The sequence below is a fragment of the Heloderma suspectum genome, chromosome 3 (genome assembly GCF_057233095.1).
Source record: "Heloderma suspectum isolate Gila_16-S chromosome 3, 16-S_ref, whole genome shotgun sequence".
Classification (NCBI taxonomy): domain Eukaryota; kingdom Metazoa; phylum Chordata; class Lepidosauria; order Squamata; family Helodermatidae; genus Heloderma; species Heloderma suspectum.
Window position 1 is genome coordinate 100,690,588 of NC_139460.1, and position 22,060 is coordinate 100,712,647.

Consider the following 22,060-nt stretch of genomic DNA (forward strand, 5'->3'; position numbering starts at 1 on the left):
TTATGAATACAAGCTCACAAGTAGTTTTGCATGAAAATCTACTCCTGGTTTTCTCCCAAGCATTCTTTTTCAGTAACTTCATTCGGGAGGGAAGAAAAGCTTTTTAGAGAGCAACTCTAGGGTCTCTGGGAGAGCTTCCCAGGAAACATAGAATTGTTTGAAGCCCCTCTCCCAAGGTCATAGACACTGATACAACCTTGGGAGGGGGACTCTGTTCTGATCCTGCTCCTCTGCCCCCTCACAGCAGCCACAGAAAGAATCGTGCCAGTGGGCAGGGAGGGGATGAGAGAGGCTGGGATACGAAACATCTTATGGCCTTTCCAGCTCCATTCCATCCCGTGCCAGCATGCCATCTCTAGACAGGCTCAGAGGGCTGTCTAAAGGAAAATGTAATAGGAGGACAGAGAGGCAAAGATTGTCTCCGTCGCTTCTGCCACCCTGCTGGCATTTGAGTATCCAATGGTGTTGGCTTCTGCCATCCTGCCAGCATTTGAGTATCCAATGGTGTTGGATACTCAAAAGTTTCTGAGATTAGAACCTTCCCTCTAAGGGGAGCACAATCATTAGTTGTTGCTATTGTTAGACAATTGGGCATCAGCAACATTTGCTTATCTTCTGCAAATCACCCAGAGATCTACCAGTACATCCTAATTTACCTTCTGCCCACCCTGCCAAATTTATTTTGCTGAAGCAATTTTTGCTTATGAAGCTCAAGCTTTCAATTTCAGCAGTAAAGTCTAATAAGAGGTATCCTTTTACCTTCTCACTGTCAGAAGGATGGAAATAGCAAATGTGTTTTATTTTGGGAAGCAAGTGTTTGGCTTGAAAAAGTGTTCACAGTAGTGACTTCCTTTTGGATTCCTTGAAATTTAGGGGAGACCCTTTGGGTGAAATTCTCACCCTTTAAAATCTAAAGGATACTGCTGTTGACATCAAAAGGAAGTAGGATTGTAGTCTTTGTCATTAAAATCCTTAATGATCTAAGCAGGGTGGTGGTGGTAAGTTTCCATTGTTTCATTTGGTAAGTTTCCATTGTTAGCTTACTTTTTTAAATTGCCCTACACACATTTTATTTATTATTTATTGAATAGATTTATATCCCACTTTTCGCCTAGAGTCTTCAAATGGGCTAACAATATTTATAAAATACAACAGATACAGCAAGAACCATGTGCTCAAAAAACAAAACTGAACACAGCCGGCTCTACTTGAGCAGGAACCAGCCCCTGATGTTACTTCCCACAGGGCAGTTGATGTCAGTTGGTCCTGTGTGCTGAAGTAGGCTGTCATGTTCTCTTTGCCTGCTCTTGTCTCCCTCATTCATTCTTCCTTCCCAAGGGCAGTTGATCTCAGATAGTATGTTTTCAACCCACATTTTCAAAGTCACTCTGTAGTGCTGAGGGAGGAATCCATCAAAATCACACTGTCACACTGTGACATATCATCCTCCCCTCATAATCCTCCCTGTGATTATTATCACCACTCCTCATAAATATTTTGACACCACCAAGTACTGATTCTAGCTCCAGAATTTCAGTACCTCTATATTCTTTAAAGCTCTTCCTTGAGGTAATACCTAAGAGCAAGTGTGTGTGGAAGGAATACATCAACTATACCTAAGCAACCACTTTATTAGGATGCTGCCACCACCCTCCTCCTCATGAAGAGAGGACCTTCAATTTCTCTCTATATGTGGGTGTAGATTCATAGACCATGGCTTACTTCTTTCCTAGCTTCATCTAACCCTTTTACTGGTAACAAATGAGACCGAGAATGGTGTGGTTTGAAAGAAGAAATTAAAAATGAAACTTTATTTACATGGTATAAGTTGTTTCAATGAGTTTGGGTTTTATGTGGTAAAACTTCTTGTTTCAAGTTTTTATTCCTTACCTACTCTACCCTTTCTAATAATAATACATCAAAATAATAAATATATCTCACTTCACCTCCAGGGGAATCTAACCACCCCCAAAGCTAGAGCCCGGGGCCCTAATCCTACCCCTCAGAAAGCCAATCCCTATCTCCCCCTCTAAAGAAAAAACAAGTGCCTGTTATTCCCTCTCTCTCCCAACTGAAAAAGCAACTGCCAATCAGGAGACACCATTTAAATCTGAACATTCTAACTCCCCCTCCCCCCTACTTACCATAGCCTTAAGGATAAAGGATATGTTAGAATACATCAAGCACATAAACATTAAAATATACAATTAAACATCAAAACAAAACTCCATTTCATCACACACACCCTGTCCTACATTTGCGAACCAGAGCGAATGTTTTCATGGTGGCATTTCTTGATTTTCTAGCGTATGAATAAGTGTCTTTGTCCGCTGAGCACTATACATATAAGATCCTACACAAACATTAATTCCAGTGCATGAATATGGTGAGGCTGGGTTAGCGTCGGCATGCTGCAGGCCAGCATGGGATGGCATGATACTGATTCTCCATTGTGTGACAAGTTTAAATAGTTACATCAGGCTGTTGAATATATTTATTTATGACATTTGTATGTCACTCCGTAACATACAGTTCTCTGGGTGGCTTACAATAAGTAAACATTTGGAAAAGAGACTCAATGTAATTTGTTGTTATGAAGAAACATTTTTTTAAAAACCTCCAGGCAGCCAATGGATTCCACCTGTAAAGTAAAGGAAGGAAATGTTAAATGTACTTCCTGCATTTTTGTATTTTTGTGTATTTTTGTTTGTTCATTTTTGTATTCGGAAAATTTGTAAAATGAATTAAAATTAAACAATAAGTAAACAGAAAAATAATTGGAATACAAAATAAAAATAAAATCAAAAGCACCGTGAATATAGCAAGGAACTGCAACTCCAGAATTAAAACACCAATTTTAAAATGGAGAGTTCCAGAGTTATTTAAAGTTGTTGTATCTTTCCTTAGTTCCTGAAAACTACAAGTATACCAATTTATATATTCTAGGTCTCATTTGGAAGCTAGTTCTGACCAATGGAGACGACTACACCTTTCTCTTCAGGAACTTTTGGCATGGCTGCAGTTGAAAGAAGATGAACTAAACCGACAGACACCCATTGGGGGAGACCTTCCTACAGTGCAAAAGCAGAATGACACCCACAGGGTATGAACTTTCAAAATCAGCTTTGCAGAGGTATATTGCAGGGTGTTTGTCTTCCTTATTTGAAGAAGATGTAATGACATAAACACAAGGTTAGGAATAATTAAAAAAAAATTTGGAGAAACCTCTATTTGATTTGTGTGGGTTAAGCCGATTTGTTTAAAGGTGTGTTTGAAAAGGGGTCCTCTTCAGACATAACAATGGCTCCTTTCAAACTCCAGTTTTCAAATTGGGAGCATGTCTTGAGAACGCACACTTCCTTCCCCTCCTTTCTCATACAAATGTTTTTCTCCCTTCCCTTGTCGGCCATAATTATGGCATACCATCACATTCACTACATAACCAGGTTCCTTCTTAAACAGAGTTTGTAAACCTATTTCAAATGCTGGTTAATATAGAAAGGCTAGTTCAAATTAACCATAGCTAACATCAGCACAGTAGCACTAATCATTGTGAAGTCCAACAAGGGATGATAATGGGGGGTTTGTGCTAGAGCAGAAAGGAGCTCATGCTTCTGAGGGTGGTTTCTAATTCCAAATCATGGTTTGTAGGTAGCCAGTGTTATGTTTTCACCAGGCCAATATTGTGTATTTCCCCAAATCTGTGTCTGTACTATGTGTATCAACTCTGAAATATCCAACACAGGATGAAGTAGAAGGACAGGTGATAATTATTAACCTTCTTCATTCAGGAATTGTCATATATGGCATAATATGAGCAAATACACCTTTGGATCTGGCCATATATTGATACTTGAAGGGATATTCTAGAAAATGAGGCTTGCCAACATATGGCTGCATTTGTATATAATACTAAAGCATAGGTTGGTCCTACATGCATGAGGAGAAAGGAGCCCTTGCAAAGTGCTCCCCCTCCCCTTTCTTCTTCCAACACAGTCAGGAAGAGTATTAAACCAGAATTCTGTTGTGCTTTAGCCCATTCCTGACTTGTTGTTACATTCAAACCAGGTGTTACAGTTTAAACTGTAGTTGTAGCTAAACAATCTAGAGTTTGTAGTTGGCTTGTTTAGCAATTGACTAGTGTTAGTTTAAGCCACGTTTCATGGTTCACATGCAGTGACACGAACAAGGGAAAATGAAACTCAATCCTGGTTTATTGCTCCTCCTGGCTCAGAGAAGGAAAGCGAACACAAGCCTGAGGCATTGCTCAGGTTCTGTTCTGCTCATGGACAGAGTGCTAAATCATACACACCAATCAAACATAGGCACCAATTTCCATTTTTCATCTCATGAAAATGCCTCTGTTCAGCCTAGGTAATTTCATTTTTATGAGAATCTAAGTGTAGATGTAGTATGTTTTTGATGAGATTTAATTGTAATCATGTTATTTTTTTAAGGCAGAGAGAAATTTATTATTTGATTTGATCTTTTAAAAGAAGAATCCAATTTAAATTTTAAAAATCCAGTTTAAATACATAAAATCTAATTTTTTAAAACAAATCATCAATTGTTACCTACCCGGGTTGCTGCCAACTTTTCTTTTGATTACCTTACCTTGCTTTAAGCAGCTCGTTGTTACTGTTCCTTCCTCCCTCAACCCCCTAGGGACACTTAGCTCCAAAAAAGAGAGAGAGACATGATAAGCAAAAATAAACAGCATAGGGAGAATGGTGGCTAGTGGCTCTTGCTTCCTTGTGTGTTTCCCTATGATCACCTTTATCCTCTTGCGTGTCCCTGGGAGAGTTTCAGAATTCTCAATAGTCAGGCCTGACTTACACAGGGCTACTTTTGGAACTGATTAATGTAATACATGGCCAGGCTTTTAGATGGGCTGAGTGCAATAAAGAAATACAGATTATCCCATCCTTGTTGCTTATCTCCAGAACTCTAGTCTTTCTCATGAAAGAAGCTGAAGACAAAGCAGAAATTGACAAAAGAGATAGCTCTCGTGGCAAGGATTCCATTGCCAGTTGGCAGACAACCAACTCATCCATGCAGCCCTTCTTTTTATAAATGTTGGACATTTTTAGCTAGTGCACCTTAAAAGTCTGAAGCGTTTCACAGTATGAATATACATGACACTGTTTATAAAGTGGTCTACTTCCACCTTAAAGATGACTGTATATAGTCATTAAGGCTCCAAACCATAAGCCACATACTTTAGATTAGTCTTACTAATGTCCCATTAAAATATCTAGGATTCTTCTTCATGGTCTCTGTGCATCACACATATGGGCTCTGTGCCTGCGCAGAGCCTCAGTTTGGGAAACTTCTATAGCTGAGCATCATTTTTTGGTGGGAACCCTCCCCCCACTGTCCACTGCGCATGTCCTAGCAGGTTCCCACCTATTCTCTCAGTTCTCTTTCGACCACCGTAGTGATTTCCTCGAAGGGAACTTCTTGCAATCAAATTGGTTGTTTTCCCTTCAATTGTGACGTTCTATTCTTTATTTTTTATTGCTATTCCTGCTGTTCTCTTCTTCTGTCATTATTCTAACATTATATTTGGCATTTCTTTATTTGTTTCGTGCTCACGATCTTTGAATGCTATCCACCTCAGGCAGATGGCCCTACCGGCCCCTTTTCAAAAGTGCATGCATTGTGGGAGCAAGTTGCTCCCCCCCGCCATGGACAGCCACTCCTTGTGCTTATTTTGCCTGGGAGATGCACACATAGTTGAAGCGTGCCTGTACTGTCAGTCCTTTTCCAAGCAGGCTCACAGAAACTGGGCAGACAGGTTGAAGGGAGCACTGTGGGAAAAGGCTTTGGAAGCAGTAGACACTCCCAAAGAGCAGAAGTCTCACGTTTTGGAGGCACCTGCTAAATCATTGGGCATGGCTTCACCATGATCTGCATCACCAAAGCAATCTATTTTGTCACCAAAGCAACCTACTTCGGCTAAGGCGCGCTCAGATCTGTCAACCCCTGGACGATCTTTGTCACTCACAGTAGCAAAGAAGCTGACTAAGAAGGCAAAGGCTTCAAAACACCCAGTAGAAGAGAAGTGGAAGAAGAAGAAAAACAAGGAGAGGGAGGCAGAAAAATGGTCTATTCCACCACCTCCTCCGCTGTTAAGACCCTCCTGTTCCAACTGTCTCAGCATTGGTACCGACCACTTCGGTACAGACAATGGACCCGAGCCGTCTGGTATCGATGTCAGAGGGTGAGATATGGGCTCTCTCTCCAGTACAGTCACATATGGCCTCGCCTCCTTGAATGAAAGCCCACCCTCTGCCAACTTTTCATCAGGAGGTTACGTGTCCAAGAGATAGGTCCCTGGAGTCGTTGCACTCTTTTCACTCACATCGCAGGGTAGATTTCTACAGGGATAGGGAATTCCGTGCGAGGTCAAAATCCCCATTACAAGAATGGGATCGTTACTCCGAATACCATGATCCATCACGACGATACACTTATTGAGATGAGTGGGACTATCTGGACCGTGAGAAATATTCTGATAGGATCCGATATCTAGGAGCACCTGCCCCTTGGTACTGACCATCTCCGTCAGCATCTGCATCTCGACCTCCAGTGGATTCACCTCCTCCGCCTCCACCAGTGTTGAGGGATTTTCCCCCTCCACCTGTTCCACTGTGCTCCTTGTCACTGCTCAAGCATCAGGAGCAACATCAGCCTTCAGCTCCACCACAGAGGCACTTGCCCATAACTCCATCACCAGTGATGGTTCAACACCAAGATTAACTTCTCACAGCCATCATGACCAAACAGTCGGATGCCGAAGATTATGAGTCGAATTCGACTTCTTATTCTTCTGTGGCACCTTCCATATCTTTCCCTGATGATGTTGTTGGTGCACCAGAAAGAGCCTCACCATCGGAAGATATGGGACATTTTATTGACCAAGTCCTTTGCATGGCCCAATCACTGGGCATTGAGACTTCACAACCCACAGAAAAGTTGCAAGATCTGGTGTTTGACGCTGTTTACATGGAATCTTCAGCCCCAGTGGCAATACCATTCCTCCCTACCTTGTCACAGACTGTGCAGCTTTCATGGAAAGCTCCATCCTCAATGGTTCCCACTTCTAAAAGACTGGAGTTGATGTACAAGGTGCAAGAGAAGGACGCTGGCTTCCTGTTTTCGCACCTGAAGCCAAATTCTGTCATAGTAGAGTCTTTGCAAGGAAAATTGCGGAAATTACATGCCTCGCCGGTCAATAAGGAGTGTTGCCGGTTAGACTTACTTGGTAGATGAATTTATTTATCAACAGCTTTGGGACTCCGCATGTCTAATTATCAGGCGATGATGTCTCAAAATCAGCTCCTCCTGTGGGAGAAAGTTGGATCTTTATGTGACTGTTTGCCAGACGATCAGCGAGAATTGGCCAGGGTTTTCCAGACAGAAGTTATCTAAGCAACAGATAAATACTGCTAGACACCAAACAGATTGTGGGGCAAAGGCCATGGTTGGAGCTGTAGCACTCAGGAGATATGCTTGGCTACGTTCAGCTGGGTTGGCTCCTGAGGCCAGGTCGTGGATAGAGGACTTGCCTTTCGATGGCATGGGGCTGTTTAACGTGGAACTGATGAAGCGGTGGACAATGTCTAGAAGGCCAAAACCACTGCAAAGAAAATGGGATTGGCCCAGATACAGCAATCGTACAAATCACATAAGTGGTCTAGACAGTAGCCTTATTATCCCCCATGTCAGTACATGGACCATGCACCACATCAACTGCCTTTTTTGCAACAAAGGTGCCCTTATCTACCTAGTTGTTTCCATCAGAACCAAGGGAAGACTGACCAGGGTTCAAAGTGGCATCTTTGACTTCCAATTCCTTCGTGTTCAACTTCCTTTGTCAGACCCTTTGTTCGGGGCTTGCTTAGCTCATTTTTTCCCCAACTGGATAGTAATCACTTGGGTGCTGACTATTGTAGGTGAAGGATACCAGATTGAATTTGATGCCTTCCCTCCCCTCAGTACCATAAAACATTCACTGCTCATGGATGCACTGCTTATAGAGGTGGCTTCTTTCCTCCAGAAGGGAGCCATCCAGTGGGTGGCACCAAACAGCTGGACGGGTTTTATTCCCACTATTTTATGGTACGAAAGAGGGACAGGGGGCCTTGTCCGATTCTAGATCTTTGAAATCTCAATTTATTTGTTTCCTCCAGAAAGTTTCAGATGACTACACTAGCGACCATTCTTCCTCTCTTACAGAAGGGTGCGTGGTTTGCAGCAATCGATCTCAAGGACAAGTACTTCCATATAGCAATCCATCCCTCGCATTTGGAATATCTACGCTACGCTATCGGCCAAAACCTTTTTCAGTTTTAGGTCCTGCCATTTGGGCTAACCATGGCCCTGAGAGTATTTATGAAATGCATGGCCATGGTGTGAGCATACCTCAGGACACAACACATCGAGATCTACCCATATCTGGATGATTGGCTAGTTGTGGGACGTTCCAGAGAGGCTCTATCTCAAAAAGTACTACTGATACGCAGTCTTCTATGGACGTTGGGCCTCTGCATCAGCGAGGAGAAATCCAAGCTCCACCCGACTCAGGAGATTTTCTTCATCAGAACAGTACTGGACTCCAGGACCGCAAGGACTTATCTCCCTCAGGAAAGAACATTAGCCATCCTTGGTCTTACCAAGACAATCATTCAATGAAAGAAGGTGACAGCTTTTTATATCCTGCATTCTCATGAACAGTGCTTCGCTTCTTGGATGGGGAACCCATTGTATGTCCCTTTGGGTCCAAGGTCTATGGTCCAGATCCAAGAAGAGACTGCATATACATCTTCTAGAACTCTTAGCAGTGTGGAAAGCATTGAAGGCTCTCGAACCGAGTATGAAGGGTCACCATGGGCAAATCGCGTTAGACAACACTATAGTAGTCTGGTACATAAGTGAGGGGGGCTCACGTGCCGGCTGTGATCTCCCTGACTCTGAAGACATACTGTTGGGCAACTCACAGAGGAATTTGTCTGTCAGCAATACACATCACAGGGATCGACAATGTAATAGCAGATTCGTTGGGCAGGATGTCTAAGCAGTCTCACAAGTGGCAGCTTGCACTCAACATTCTGCATTGTCTGTTTCAAATGTGGGGTACTAGTGGATCTGTTCGTAACTTCAGAGTATGCAGTCTGCAGGAATTTCTACACAAGAGCAGGAATAGAGAATGGATCTCTAGGGGATGCTTTTCTTCTTCCCTGGATGACTGACCAATTCTATCAGTTTACTCCCGTTCTGCTGCTAAGAAAAGTCATTGCAAAGATGGTCCAGGATGAAACGTGGGGAATTCTAATCACACTGTGGCGACCATGGCAAAGTTGATTTGCTTCCCTGTTCGCTCTGTCCAGAGGCAACTTCTGGGGACTGCCGTTGATACCAACGCTGTTGTCACAGGATCACAGGTGCCTGAGACACCTGGGTTTAAGAATACTGAAGCTGACAGCTTGGAATATTCACTAAATACTTTACCTCTTCCCTAAGGTCAGTACTGGAGGCAGCTAGGAAGCCTTCAGCAAGGTGCTCCTATGCTAATAAATGAAGATTATTTTCTACTTTTGCAGCTACCAACAACGTGGATCCTCTTCATTGTTCTATGGAGCATGTTCTTTTTTTTTTACATTAATTGTTTCTGAAAGTTTTGAAGTATTCTTCTATTAGGGTTTACTTGGCAGCTATTTCCGCTTTTCATTCACCCGTGCAAGGCTTTACGGTCTTCACCCATCCATTGCTGAGATAGTTCCTCAGAGGATTAAAAAACGTGGTGCCACCAGTTTGGTCACCTGTTTCCCAATGGAGCCTTTCGGTTGTGCTTCATGCTGTCACAACTAAGCCTTTTGAACCCCTCGCCTCTGTTAATTTGCGCCTTCTGTCTTGGAAGGCAGTTTTCCTGGTTGCAATTACATTGGCAAGGAGGTCAAGTGAATTCTGCGCTTTAAAGATTGACTTCCGTATCTTGTATTCCACAGGGACAAAGTGATTTTGAGGCCGGACATTACTTTCCTTCCGAAGGTAGTGTCAGAATTCCATTTGAACCAGGATATAGTCTTGCCAGCTTTTTTCCCAGCTCCTGTGTCACCATTGGTGACCTCTTTACACTCACTTGATGTTAGACGAACACTGGCTTTTTATAATTCGTGGACCAAGCCGTTCCGTAAATCTAACAGATTGTTCCTTTGCTATGGTGGAAGGTAAAGAGTCCTCCCGGTATCATCAGAGAGGCTAGCAACGTGGGTTGTTCAAACCATTCGATTGGCATATGAGATTGCTGGTTGGACTCTTTCATCTCCAGCGAGAGCACATTTGACAAGAGGGGTAGCCACATGTGTGGCGTTGAACAGAGAAGTGACTTTACCTGCTGTCTGCAAGGCCGCAACATGGGCTAAGCCATCCACATTTGTACGACACTACAAGTTGGATGTTGGGGCAAGGGCGGACTGTACCTTTGGTTACACAGTTCTGTCTTTGATCTTACATTAAGGCACCAACCCACCTCCACTAAGTTAGCTTGTTACTCGCCCATATGTGTGATGCACAGAGTCCACAAGGAAGAAAGGCCGGTTGCTTACCTGTAACTGTGGTTCTTCAAGTGATCATCTGTGCATTCACACAACACACCCACCATCCCCGCCCCAGTGTCAATGTCAGTTTCGATGCTTATACCAAGGTGTGACTTTTCTCTCTGATTCAAGACCATTTTGGTGGTCTCAAGGAACTGAGGGAATGGGCGGGAACCCGCTAGGACATCCGCGGTGGATGGTGGAAGGAGGCTTCCCGCCAAAAAATGATCCTCAGCTATAAAAGTTTCCTGAATCGAGGCTCTGCACAGGTACAGAGCCCATATGTTTGCATGCACAGATGACCACTTGAAGGAGCAGTTTGCTGCCTCTCTTGCTATGTACACATGCTCTGATTTTAGAAGTTAGGTGTCAAAACACTGGGAAACTCTACTGGGCATGCATAACTTAGAGAAATTAATTTAGCTATAAGTAGGGGATAAAAAGTGCTAAGTAAGCACACATTAAGTCTTAACCCAGCCTGGTTTCTGATAATTGAATATAGATATAGATAGATATTATATTTGTATCCTTTGTCCAAGAGAGCTGTTGGTTTTAACTCTGTCAATAATCATGTGATAAGCTGAAAGTGAGTCCCCAAGCTACCCAGGGGGTGACTCCACGAGCAATTTACTGCAAGTTGGCTGCATTTGGAGGTAGTTCAGGGCACATGACATCATGGCCAACCTGCAGTCATCCCGGAGATTTTTGCAGAAAAAATGGTTTTTCTGAGACTACTTTTAGTCTGATTGTTTTCCTTAAATTGGCTTGTCTGCACTTCTGTTGTGGTGTGTACCAACCCTCCACATTTACTTCAGCATGATAGCCCTGCCCAGGGGTGTGTCTTTCACCTGGCCGTGACCTCACTGACCCTGATCAAGGTGTGTTTCCCCTCTCTGTGTTTCCCTAGTGTTTGCACCATTTTGTGGCTGGCTTTTCAGGAGTTCTGAGTTACCCCATGGTATTTACTTTGCCTTGCCAACCACTACCCTCTGGCAACCATCCCCCCCCCCCCAGTATAGGTGTGCTCTGCTTGGCAGCGTTTACCTTAAAAAAATCCTCTTAAATCAATACTGCGTAAAAGTGCAATGTCAAAATAGTGCATTGCCGCTACATTGTGAACCTGAAGTAAGCACTCCAGTTTCACCAACCACAGCCGCCTGTGGGGGAGTGGAGTTATTTACAAGTGGGATATGGGGTGGGTGGACGTAGAGTAAAAAAAGGTGGGGAAACCAATGGGTGAGACTTGTTTCCCACCCCATTTTTCTCCATCTGTTCACTTTTGCCTATTGCTCCCAACCCCCCTTCTCCCTTTCTCCTTCCCCCAGCTCACAATGAGAAGTTACTGCAATAAAGTGATAAAGCAGAGAAGTGATTTTACATAACAGAGAAACTACAAAACATCAAAGAAGCATAACATCTCAGTAGCAATCATAGAGCATCAGAGAAATGAAAGAGTGCTTTAGGGCGAGTCACTGAAGTTAGCCTTTAAACCTTTCACTGCAGGGGAGCAAGATTTATTTCTTACTTCTGAGTAAACATGCACAGAAGCAGGATATGTTAAAGACTGAAAGCAGGCTACCTAAAATGATTGAGTGTCCCCACTACTGCAGTAATACGAAGGATCGCTGCTGCACTCCTGGGATTTTCTCAATGGGAATGGGAAAAACTACTTCCATTGGGGAAACAAGAGGGAATGGTCAAAAGAAAGAAATATTCCATGTGATGGTTCCAGCACCCCAAGTAAAATGAAATCAGTGAGTCCGCGCGTTTGGTCCTGTCGCTGTTGCACTATTGCAATTTTAGAGGGAAAATAAATTTTAAAAAATTGGGTGGGGAGGATTAGACATATGGGCAGGGTGGGAGTGCTAACACACACACTGGCAAGAGAAAACAGAAAGGGTGGAACAAGGTGAGAGTGGGAGGGAGGTAACAGGCTCTGTAAATGATGACGTGGATGAGACTACACCCAGTAGCCACCCAAACAATTCGCAGTGAACTGCCATGTGACCTGCCAAGAGCCCCAGGCTAGCTTTGGGATAATCCAGGTTTTCAAGCACTGTGTGTCTTCAAACGGATGAGGTTCAACTCCAGTAAAAAGTGCAGCGAAGTGGAAAGTGAACTAAAACTCTCGCTGTGGAGATTCCCCCCGCCCCCAAGTGGGATTCATAGCTGAATGAGGATATGAATCTTGATATCTCACATCTGTGCCTAGCATTCCATGCGCTAAACAGTTGCAAGTTGTATACACAGCAAAAGTGATGCTTTGATCCAACATGCTTTTTATCCATTTACATTTGCTAGCAATTCTGTGCATGAAGCTGTTAGCAAGGTACAGGCTTTATGATTCTGTCTACTAAAAAATGTGCTGCATGCAACTCTCAAGTAGACCTCTATAGTCATTTTATATATTGCTGCTCTGTGATGACAATGAATTCATCAATTCATAGAGGTGAAGAAATAATAAACATAGCAAGTATTGAAAAATATTTATGTATGTATGTATGTAAATTATATATAAACTGCCCAATAACCGCAATTCTCTAGGTAGTCTACAATAAAAGCTTAAATAAAAAAGAATGAAAACACAAAATCTAAAAACAGCATAAAACAACCAGCCACATAAAAGTCCCAAAGCTGCATCAGTATCCAAAACACCAGCAATAACCTAGATCTCTAAGGTCCCAAAATCTAGTTCTTTATTCCTGAGGTAATTAATATTGCACCCTTTCCCAGGAGTTGGGTCAACACCTGGTACAGGACTGCATGGCTTGTAATACCACATTTCATCCTTGTGTAGACTGTTAGGCACTGTGAAATGAGCTATTGCATATTCACACAAAACAAAATCAGCACAACGCAAAATGATGTGAGAGTGACTATGCCTACCTGTACACACTGTTTACCCAGGATTTTATATGCCACAAAATTATCCACAGAAACCCTTGTTGGGGCCATTCTGCTGTTTATTTCGGCAGTCCTGCCCTCTTTTCCTTTGATAACACTAAACAGATAAATAATTTGTGTAAATAAAGAAAGAGTGAGATACTAAAAAAAACCCTTAATTTAAATCCATTTTACTACTACCTCCTTAACATGCCAGTAAAAAGGATTATCAGGAGAATAGCTTCTTGCTCCTAAACAGAAATGATGCTTCTGTCATTAATACAAAGCTTCCTCTTTCGTTAACATTTCATCATTTATTTGGAGGTGTTTTCTTTCCTAGTTGAAGAGATTTAAAGACCTTGAGAGTCCCACAAGATGCTAGTTAAGGTCTGAGATGAGCTAATCAATGTATGCATTATTAAAATAGAAGTCAGAATGCCATTATAGCCCAGCCAGGTGTTCATGACAAATAGAAGGGCTTAAATAAAGTAGTTTACTTGTTGTTTTGTCAGGTCATATATTATGTGTGTTCGATTTGTTCTGCAGTTACTACAAAGTGTGAAAGAATTTCAGGAATTCAATAAAATTAGCCTGAAATCATTGGTTGTGAATTAGACATACATTTAGGCTAATTCTGTTATCTGTGGTAGTCAGCTTTCTTTTGGCATGAATTTGTCTGGGATCTGTGATTATAAATTCTTTTTGTAATCTTAAAAAAGGCATTTATTAGTACTTAAAGGCATTGATACTAGCAACTACAGTTGAATTAATATACAATTCTGAAAAGGATCTTAGTATATAAAAACAATATAGCAGAAATTTCCTGTCCAAGAGTGGGACTGCGAAACTGGCAATACTGATTTTACAGTCTTTTGCTATATCTGGCCTCAGATTTCCAGAGTGGGATGAAAAGTATTAGGATGAAGTATAAAGATGAAAGGCATTAAGAGTTTCAGCACCCTGCATATAGGATGAATATTAAGGAAAACATCTTATCTGCAAGAAGAATCTAGCAGAGGAAAAACGTTACAGGGTTGTAACATCTCTGTCCTTTTTATGGAGGACACTAGGTAGCTTCTGAGAGGAATGCTATAGGAATAAGATTATGTGCCTCAGTGCAAGAGCCAGATGGGTGTTCTCAGTATAAGTCTATTTTTTTAAATTAAGGAATTTGGCACATTACTTTCAGTATAAAGTAGAAGTAATGGGTAATGGCTTCCACATCAAGTTTTGAGAGATTCAGTCTCTTTAGTAATTTCCATGTAATAGTTTAGTGTAATCCACTTCACACTGTACCCAAAATAGAAGTGTGGAGAAGGGACATATGTTCTGCTTTACAGTTTTGAAAATAAATATATATATATTTTAGCTATGTGTCAAACATGCAATAAATAAACTGTTTCATGGTGTTGGTATAAGATTTTTTTTTGCCTTTTCAGCAACGTTCTAGACTATTTGTGCTTGTGATAAATACAATGTGTACAAAAGCAAGGTCATTCACATAATATATGGAGAATAGACTACTTGTGAGAAGTACTAACTTGTGAGATAACAGACAGATAAGATGGAGTGTTGCTTTATAGATAAAAGAGGCAAGGCAAGGAGGTTTCATGCTATAAACACACTATTTATCTGAGGAGTAAATATTGTGACCACATTTTCAAGACATATTCCTTCTTTAATCATTGCCTTAGTAACTGTTAAGCGTTTTTATTATTGGCTATCGCATATAGAGCTCAGAAAGTATGCAGTGCTCTATCCCCTCCCCCATAGAAAGTAATGCCTCAGAAAATTGTAGCCCAGATTTCTGCCACCTTGGGCTTCTTCACACGGAGCTTTTATCCTGCTATTGAGATTGCTCACTCAAGGAAGTTTGTGGGTCCTTTCGATAACGTTATGAACCCCCAAGGCACATCCGGAGGCATTTCCTGGTTATTTCATCTCAAAAAGATCCAGAAATAATGAGCTATCTATTTAAGTCGGAATGTTTCACTATTAAAACAGCCACTAGATGGTGCTGTTTCATTGAGTTCTATGGAACCTTGAAAATTAAATGTTTCCCCTCTTGGCGATCACGTGGTCACCACTGTAAATGAGGAAGGGCTCCACAACGGGAGGTCTGTGGTTTTTTTCTTTAATGTAAAGGCAGCTCTAGTATTCTTATATTGTCAAGTTGAGCCCTGCAACCTACTATTTTTTTCTAATTAAGATATTTATTGGTTTTAAGTAAAATAAAAACAAATAAAAACAGAGGTGGCCTAGTAACCATATCTCCTTCCCCATCCTTGCCACCCAATATAGAGTATATTTTTCCACTTGTGTCAAATGTCAGTTTGTGAGTGATTATGAGTGGCTGGAGAGGTTGCCAGGACCAAAGGGCCCCTGTGAATACACTGATAGAAGAGGGGTCTGGGGCCAGTAACAGCAATAGTAGGAGAAGTTAGGAAGGGGTTAACTAGGCCAAATAATAGAGGGTTATAATGGTTAAGACGCTGAACTGCAGACCGGAAGGTCAGCAGGACAGCAGTTCGAGACCAGAGTTCTGCGTGACGGAGTGAGCTCCCGTCTTCAGTGCCAGCTCCTGCCAACCTAGCAGTTCGAAAGCAAGAAATTGCAAGTAGATAAATAGGTACCGCTTCGGCGGGAAAGGTAACAGCGTTCCGTGCACCTCGGTGTTCAGTCATGCTGGCCACATGACCACGGAAGCGTCTTAGGACAGCGCTGGCTCTTCGGCTTAGAAACGGGGATGAGCACCGCACCCTAGAGTCAGACACGACTGGTTGGGGACACCTTTACCTTTACCTTTATAGGAATATAAGGAAGCAAACATTGGGCCAGGAGGGGGAGAGTGGTGGTAGTGGTGCAGAAAGAGTTGGAAAGAGAGAGAATACCCAAGAGTTATAGAGTAAGCCCACCATAGAAGATGTGTAAAGTCTGTTGCTAGCTGCACTATAGCCAAGAGTAGAAGGTGGAAACAGGGAGAAAAGGATATAGTGTCCCAGCTGGGAGTGGCAAAAGAGAAGGGAGGCCACAGTAGCAAGAGCTGCAGGCAAAAATCTCTCAGCGCCTGAGAGATCTAACCACCTGCCAAAGTTTGTATACCAACTTTAAATCCAATTGCTGGAGTGGCTACCCTTATTTGATGAAAAACAGGGAATTAGTTATGGAATGTTGTGATGTATAATTGCTTCTGGCTAACTGAGAATTAACAGTGGTTTTGAAGAGGAGAGAGAAAACCTTTGGATTGATGGGAAGCTGGTGTTCACACATGCACATGAGCATGCACATACATACACAGAGACAGATAACGGCGGGGGAAGCAATGCCAGCAAACATCTATTCACTGAAACTCTGTACATTTATAATCCTCCCCTCCAATCTGATGATAGGGATTATTTATTATCTGAGCAGACAGAAGCACGGGTTAGGCCTCATCTTGCGTATTGTGTCCAGTTCTGGGCATCACACTTTAAGAAGGATGCAGACAAACTGGAAAAGGTTCAGACGAGGGCAACGAAGATGATCAGGGGACTGGAAACAAAGCCCTGTGAGGAAAGACTGAAAGAACTGGGCATATTCAGCCTTGAGAAGAGAAGATTGAGGGGAGATATGATAGCACTCTTCAAGTACTTGAAATGTTGTCACAGAGAGGATCTCTTCTTGATCATCCCAGAGTGCAGAACACGGAATAATGGGCTCAAGTTACAGGAAGCCAGATTCCAGCTGAACATCAGGAAAAGCTTCCTGACTGTTAGAGCAATACAACAATGGAACCAACTACCTAGGGAGGTAGTGGGCTCTCCCACACTGGAGGCATTCAGGATGAGGCTGGACAGCCACCTGTCAGGGATGCTTTGACTTGGATTCCTGCATTGAGGAGGGGGTTGGACTCAATGGTCTTATAGGCCCCTTCCAACCCTACTATTCTATGATTCTGAGGCAATCAGTTTATTAAAGAGACAGGGCTTTTCCAGTCAGAGACGCTTTGGTGGTGGTGATGTTGGTGAGACCCCTTATTCATACAACTGTTCCCAGTGTGCCAACTTGTTTGTACCATTTCCCTCTCTCAAGCTGTCTAACGTGCACGCACACACACACACACACTTTGTACCCATTTCTCCCCCCCACCCCAAGACACACACTTTTGCTACCCACACAGCCAAGGCAAAATATATGCTCCACTTCCTCTCTTTCTTTTATTCACGTCACCTGGACAGATTCATGAAGGGAGAGTACTCATGCCAGCAACTGCACAAACACCTCCCCTCACTGAAGAAGCCCAGCAGAAAGAATACCAGCGGTAATGAAATAGGATGAGGTCTTGTGCCTTCGGACAGCAGTCATGTAACCAGAATTCCACTGGAACATGAGGACAACACCTAGTTATAGTTCTAGATTTTTATGGCTATTTTATCGATTCCTATGCTGTTAATTGTTTTGCATTATATTGTATTTTAGTCTTTTAAATATATGTATTGTATTTTATATTTTAACTTATATGGCATTTTAGTTTTTTAACTGTTTGTAATCCACCCAGAGAGCACTAGTTATTGGGTAGATTAGAAATGTAATAAATAATAATAATTCGGATGCACAGGCCTCAGTTGCTTGTCTCCTTGCTTGGTTCTCCTCCCTTCCACTGTTTAGTATTCTGTAGCTCTTGATTAACTTGTGCTGTGGGGAAAGTGGCAAACTGAGTTATAAGAGATTTCAGCTTCTTACATATGTCTGTTGAATTTTTTAAAAATTTCTTTTGATAAGAAGCATAAGAGATAATTCGGCCCCTTATAAAAGCTTTGCTAGCCTCCCATTCAATGGCCCACGAACCTGCTGTACCCTTGTTAGTATTGAAATACTCTGTTAGTTCAGGTAACACCTGGGTTTTAAACTTCTCATCATTGAGAAGAGAAACATTAAGACACCAAAGACCGGGGGCCCTAGGAGTACCAAAAAATTGCAGTTCCAAACATACTGAGTATGATCTGACACTACCAATGTGTCAATCTTGCAGTCTTTTATTTGACGTACTAAAGTTGTAGAAATCAAAAAATACAGTCAGGGCCAGAAATATTGGAACAAGGATAACTGTTCTGGCAGTTGGCCTCTGTACACCACCACATTGAAGTTGAAAGGAAACACACCCAGAGGGAGCAAAGTCAGGACTTTCAGCTGTAATTCAAGGGGTTTGACAAAAGTGGGGCACTACCCATTCAGGAAGTAGAGCCAGTGGCATACACACACACACATTGTTGGGGGCTCATAAGTAATGGAACAAACCAACATCATTTCAAACTTAAGGATCGCCTTTAAAACCTGGATGAAAATCCTTTGCAGTCAATGACTGTCTGAAGTCTGGAACCCATGGACATGACCCAATGCTGAGTTTTCTCCCTCGAGATGCTTTGCCAGGCCTTTACTGCAGCTGCCTTCAGCTGCTGCTTGTTTGTGGGTCTTTCTGCCTTCAGTCTTGTCTTCAGTAAGTGAAAAGCATGCTCTATTGGGTTGAGATCAGGTGACTGACTTGGCCATTGAAGAACATCCCACTTCTTTTCCTTGAGAAACTCTTGGGTAGCTTTTGCTGTATGTTTGGGGTCATTATTCATCGGCAATATGAAGCGGCGTCCTATCAGTTTGGCAGCATTCGGCTGAATCTGAGCAGAAAGTATAGCCCTATACACTTCAGAATTCATCCTGCTGCTTTTATCAGCAGTCAGGTCATCAATAAACACCAGCGACCCGGTTCCATTGGCAGCCATACATGCCCATGCCATAACACTGCCTCCACCATGTTTGACAGATGATGTGGCATGCTTTGGATCATGAGCTGTTCCTTTCCTTCTCCATACTTTTCTCTTCCCATCATTCTGGTACAAGTTAATCTTGGTTTCATCAGTCCAAAGAATCTTATTCCAGAACTGGGCAGGCTTTTTTAGGTGTTTGCTGGCAAAGGCTAATCTGGCCTGTCTGCTCTTGAGCGTTATTAGTGGTTTGCACCTTGTTGTGAAGCCTCTGTATTTACATTCATAAAGCTATCTCTTGACTATAGATGTTGACAATGACATGCCTACCTCCGCAAGAGCATTCTTGACCTGGCTAGATGTTGTGAAAGGGTTCCTCTTCACCATGAGCAGAATTCTGCAGTCATCCACTTTAGTTGTCTTCTGTGGTCTTCCAGGCCGTTTGCTGTTGCTGAGCTTGCCAGTTAATTCCTTCTTTTTCAGGATGTTCCAAACTGATGTATTGGCCACTCCCACTGTTTTTGCTATCTCTCTGATGGGTTTATGTTGTTTCCTCAGCCTAATGATGGCCTCCTTCACTCGCATGGACACCTCTTTGGACCTCATGTTGGGAGTTCCAGTCAACAGCTACCAAATGCAAATGTAACACTCAGAACCACCTCCAGGCCTTTTATTTTCTTGATTGGTCATGGGGTACCCAGGAAACAGGTCACACCTGGCCATGCAGCCATTTGTTCCATTACTTATGAGCCCCCAACGATGCGGGGGGTGTCTGCCACTGGCTGTACTTCCTGAATGGTTAGTGCCCCACTTTTGTCAAACCCCTTGAATTACAGCTGAAAGTCCTGACTTTGCTCCCATCTAGGTATGTTTCCTTTCAACTTCAATGTGGTGGTGTACAGAGGCCAACTGCCAAAACAGTTATCCTTGTTCCAATATTTCTGGCCCTGACTGTAGTTTAATCTAAAGCAATTATGGTGAACTGGTGAAATAAATGTATACTCTCTATCAGCAGGATGTAAAATTCTCCAAGCATCAGTTAAACCATATTCCATCATATAAGCCTGGAGTGCCAATCTCACCGCAGATTGAGTTTTAGGAGAAGGTGTACTCCTACCTAACAAAGGATCTAAGACCTCGTTAAATTCCCCAGCCACAATCCAATACTTATAGGTAATATCAACCAGTTTAGCAAAACAATCATGAAACATAGCCAGAGAATAAATATTTGGCCCTTATACATTGATCATAACAATTAATTTACTCATATACTTTCCTACCAAAATCAAAAAATGTCCCTCAGTATCAAAAATCACCTGTTGAACTGAAAAAGAAAAATGCTTATGAATTAAAATCGCAACCCCTTTACACTGTGTTGAAGTATCTGTGACATAGGCCTCACCAACCCAGTCCTTTTGCAACATCTGTCGATCTGCAGCCATCAAATGGGTCTCTTGTAAGAATGCCATGTCAACATTAATCTCTTTTAACTTAGTAAGAACTCTTTTCTGTTTGTTTACATTTCGCAGCCCCTTGACATCCCATTTAATCACATTAAACATTGAAAAAACAAAAGCAAATTATTTGCCCCTCCATTCAAACACAAATTTGCAAACAATAACTAAATTTATATACCATAAATGGCATAACAAATACATCCTTAGTTTACATTTAGGACTAACCATTTCAGACATCATTGAAGTAATTCTTGTTATGTAGAAACTGAGAAAAAAATTAAATTATTCAGAAATATGAACAATAGTTGAAAATTTTAAAAAACCCGAAATAAAAATAAAACTCAAATAATCCAATTTATGTCCATATACCATACCATTAAAAAGTGCCAAGAAAACAGACTAAAAAAAAAAACTTAACAAAAGCAAAAACAACAAATAAAAGCTTTTGCCTTCCATTTGGACTGATGTGCAACTGCGATGCTCAGCTAGGCCCCTCCTGCATATTAGCAGTAGTAGTAGTAACAATAACAACAACAATAATAAAGAATTTTAAAAAGCCAATTGGGTATTTTAACTAATATTTTATCTGGAGATATATTCATACACACACACACACACATATATATATACACACAAATACATACACACATACAAATGCATATGTGTATATATATATACACACAAATACATACACAGACATGTATGTACCTACATAACCTTATTAAGCTAAACTTAATATAGTAGTTACATATAACCTGTATTTACTCAAAATGCGTAAATTAACACACTCAAAAACAGAAATTATATATACATGGTTATACATATGCAAAAGGAGGAGGGAGGAGGAGGAGGGAGGGGGGAAAGAACAGAATGCAGTAGTATACAATGCATTTGATGTAGCATGTCGCCCAGTCTTCTTATCAGCTACAAACCCCAAACAAACAAAACTTTATACTGAGAGCAGCCAGAGGGGAAAAAAATAGAAAATGTCTGACTTCCAACTCAAGAAGCTGAAGAAGACGGATCTTTCATTTTAATTTTAATGACAGTGAGAAATGATTCTGCAGCATCTGAACTTAAAAACTTCTTCATCTGGCCTTCAAAAAAATGCAAAATGTGGCAGGATATTCCTCCCTTCCACTGTCCTTCCTGCTTTTACCTTCCTCTTCCTCCTCCTCCTCAACATGCTGTGATGAGTAGAATTAATGGCTTTCAAGAGCTGATCAGCATTAGTATTAGAGGGTTATGGGGCACCCTCCTTGCATGAGCCATTTAGAATTCAGGAATATGTTTATGGACCAGGTTGATTTAGGCATGCACAGTCATGTTCTTATTCCTTTTGGAGTTGTTTTTCCTCTGTTTGGGGATGTCAGTTAAATTT

The 22,060-nt window shown here is 41.8% G+C and overlaps 1 protein-coding gene across 1 annotated transcript in view; it reads left to right on the top strand.

The window, feature by feature from the left end:
- The window catches only part of DMD (dystrophin), a 1,907,270-nt gene that overhangs the window by 1,589,699 nt on the left and 295,511 nt on the right, over positions 1–22,060 (top strand). The window contains exon 56 of the mRNA XM_084843968.1: positions 2,947–3,103. Coding sequence (XP_084700094.1) covers positions 2,947–3,103 — 157 coding nt within the window. The remainder of the gene's footprint in view (positions 1–2,946; positions 3,104–22,060) is intronic.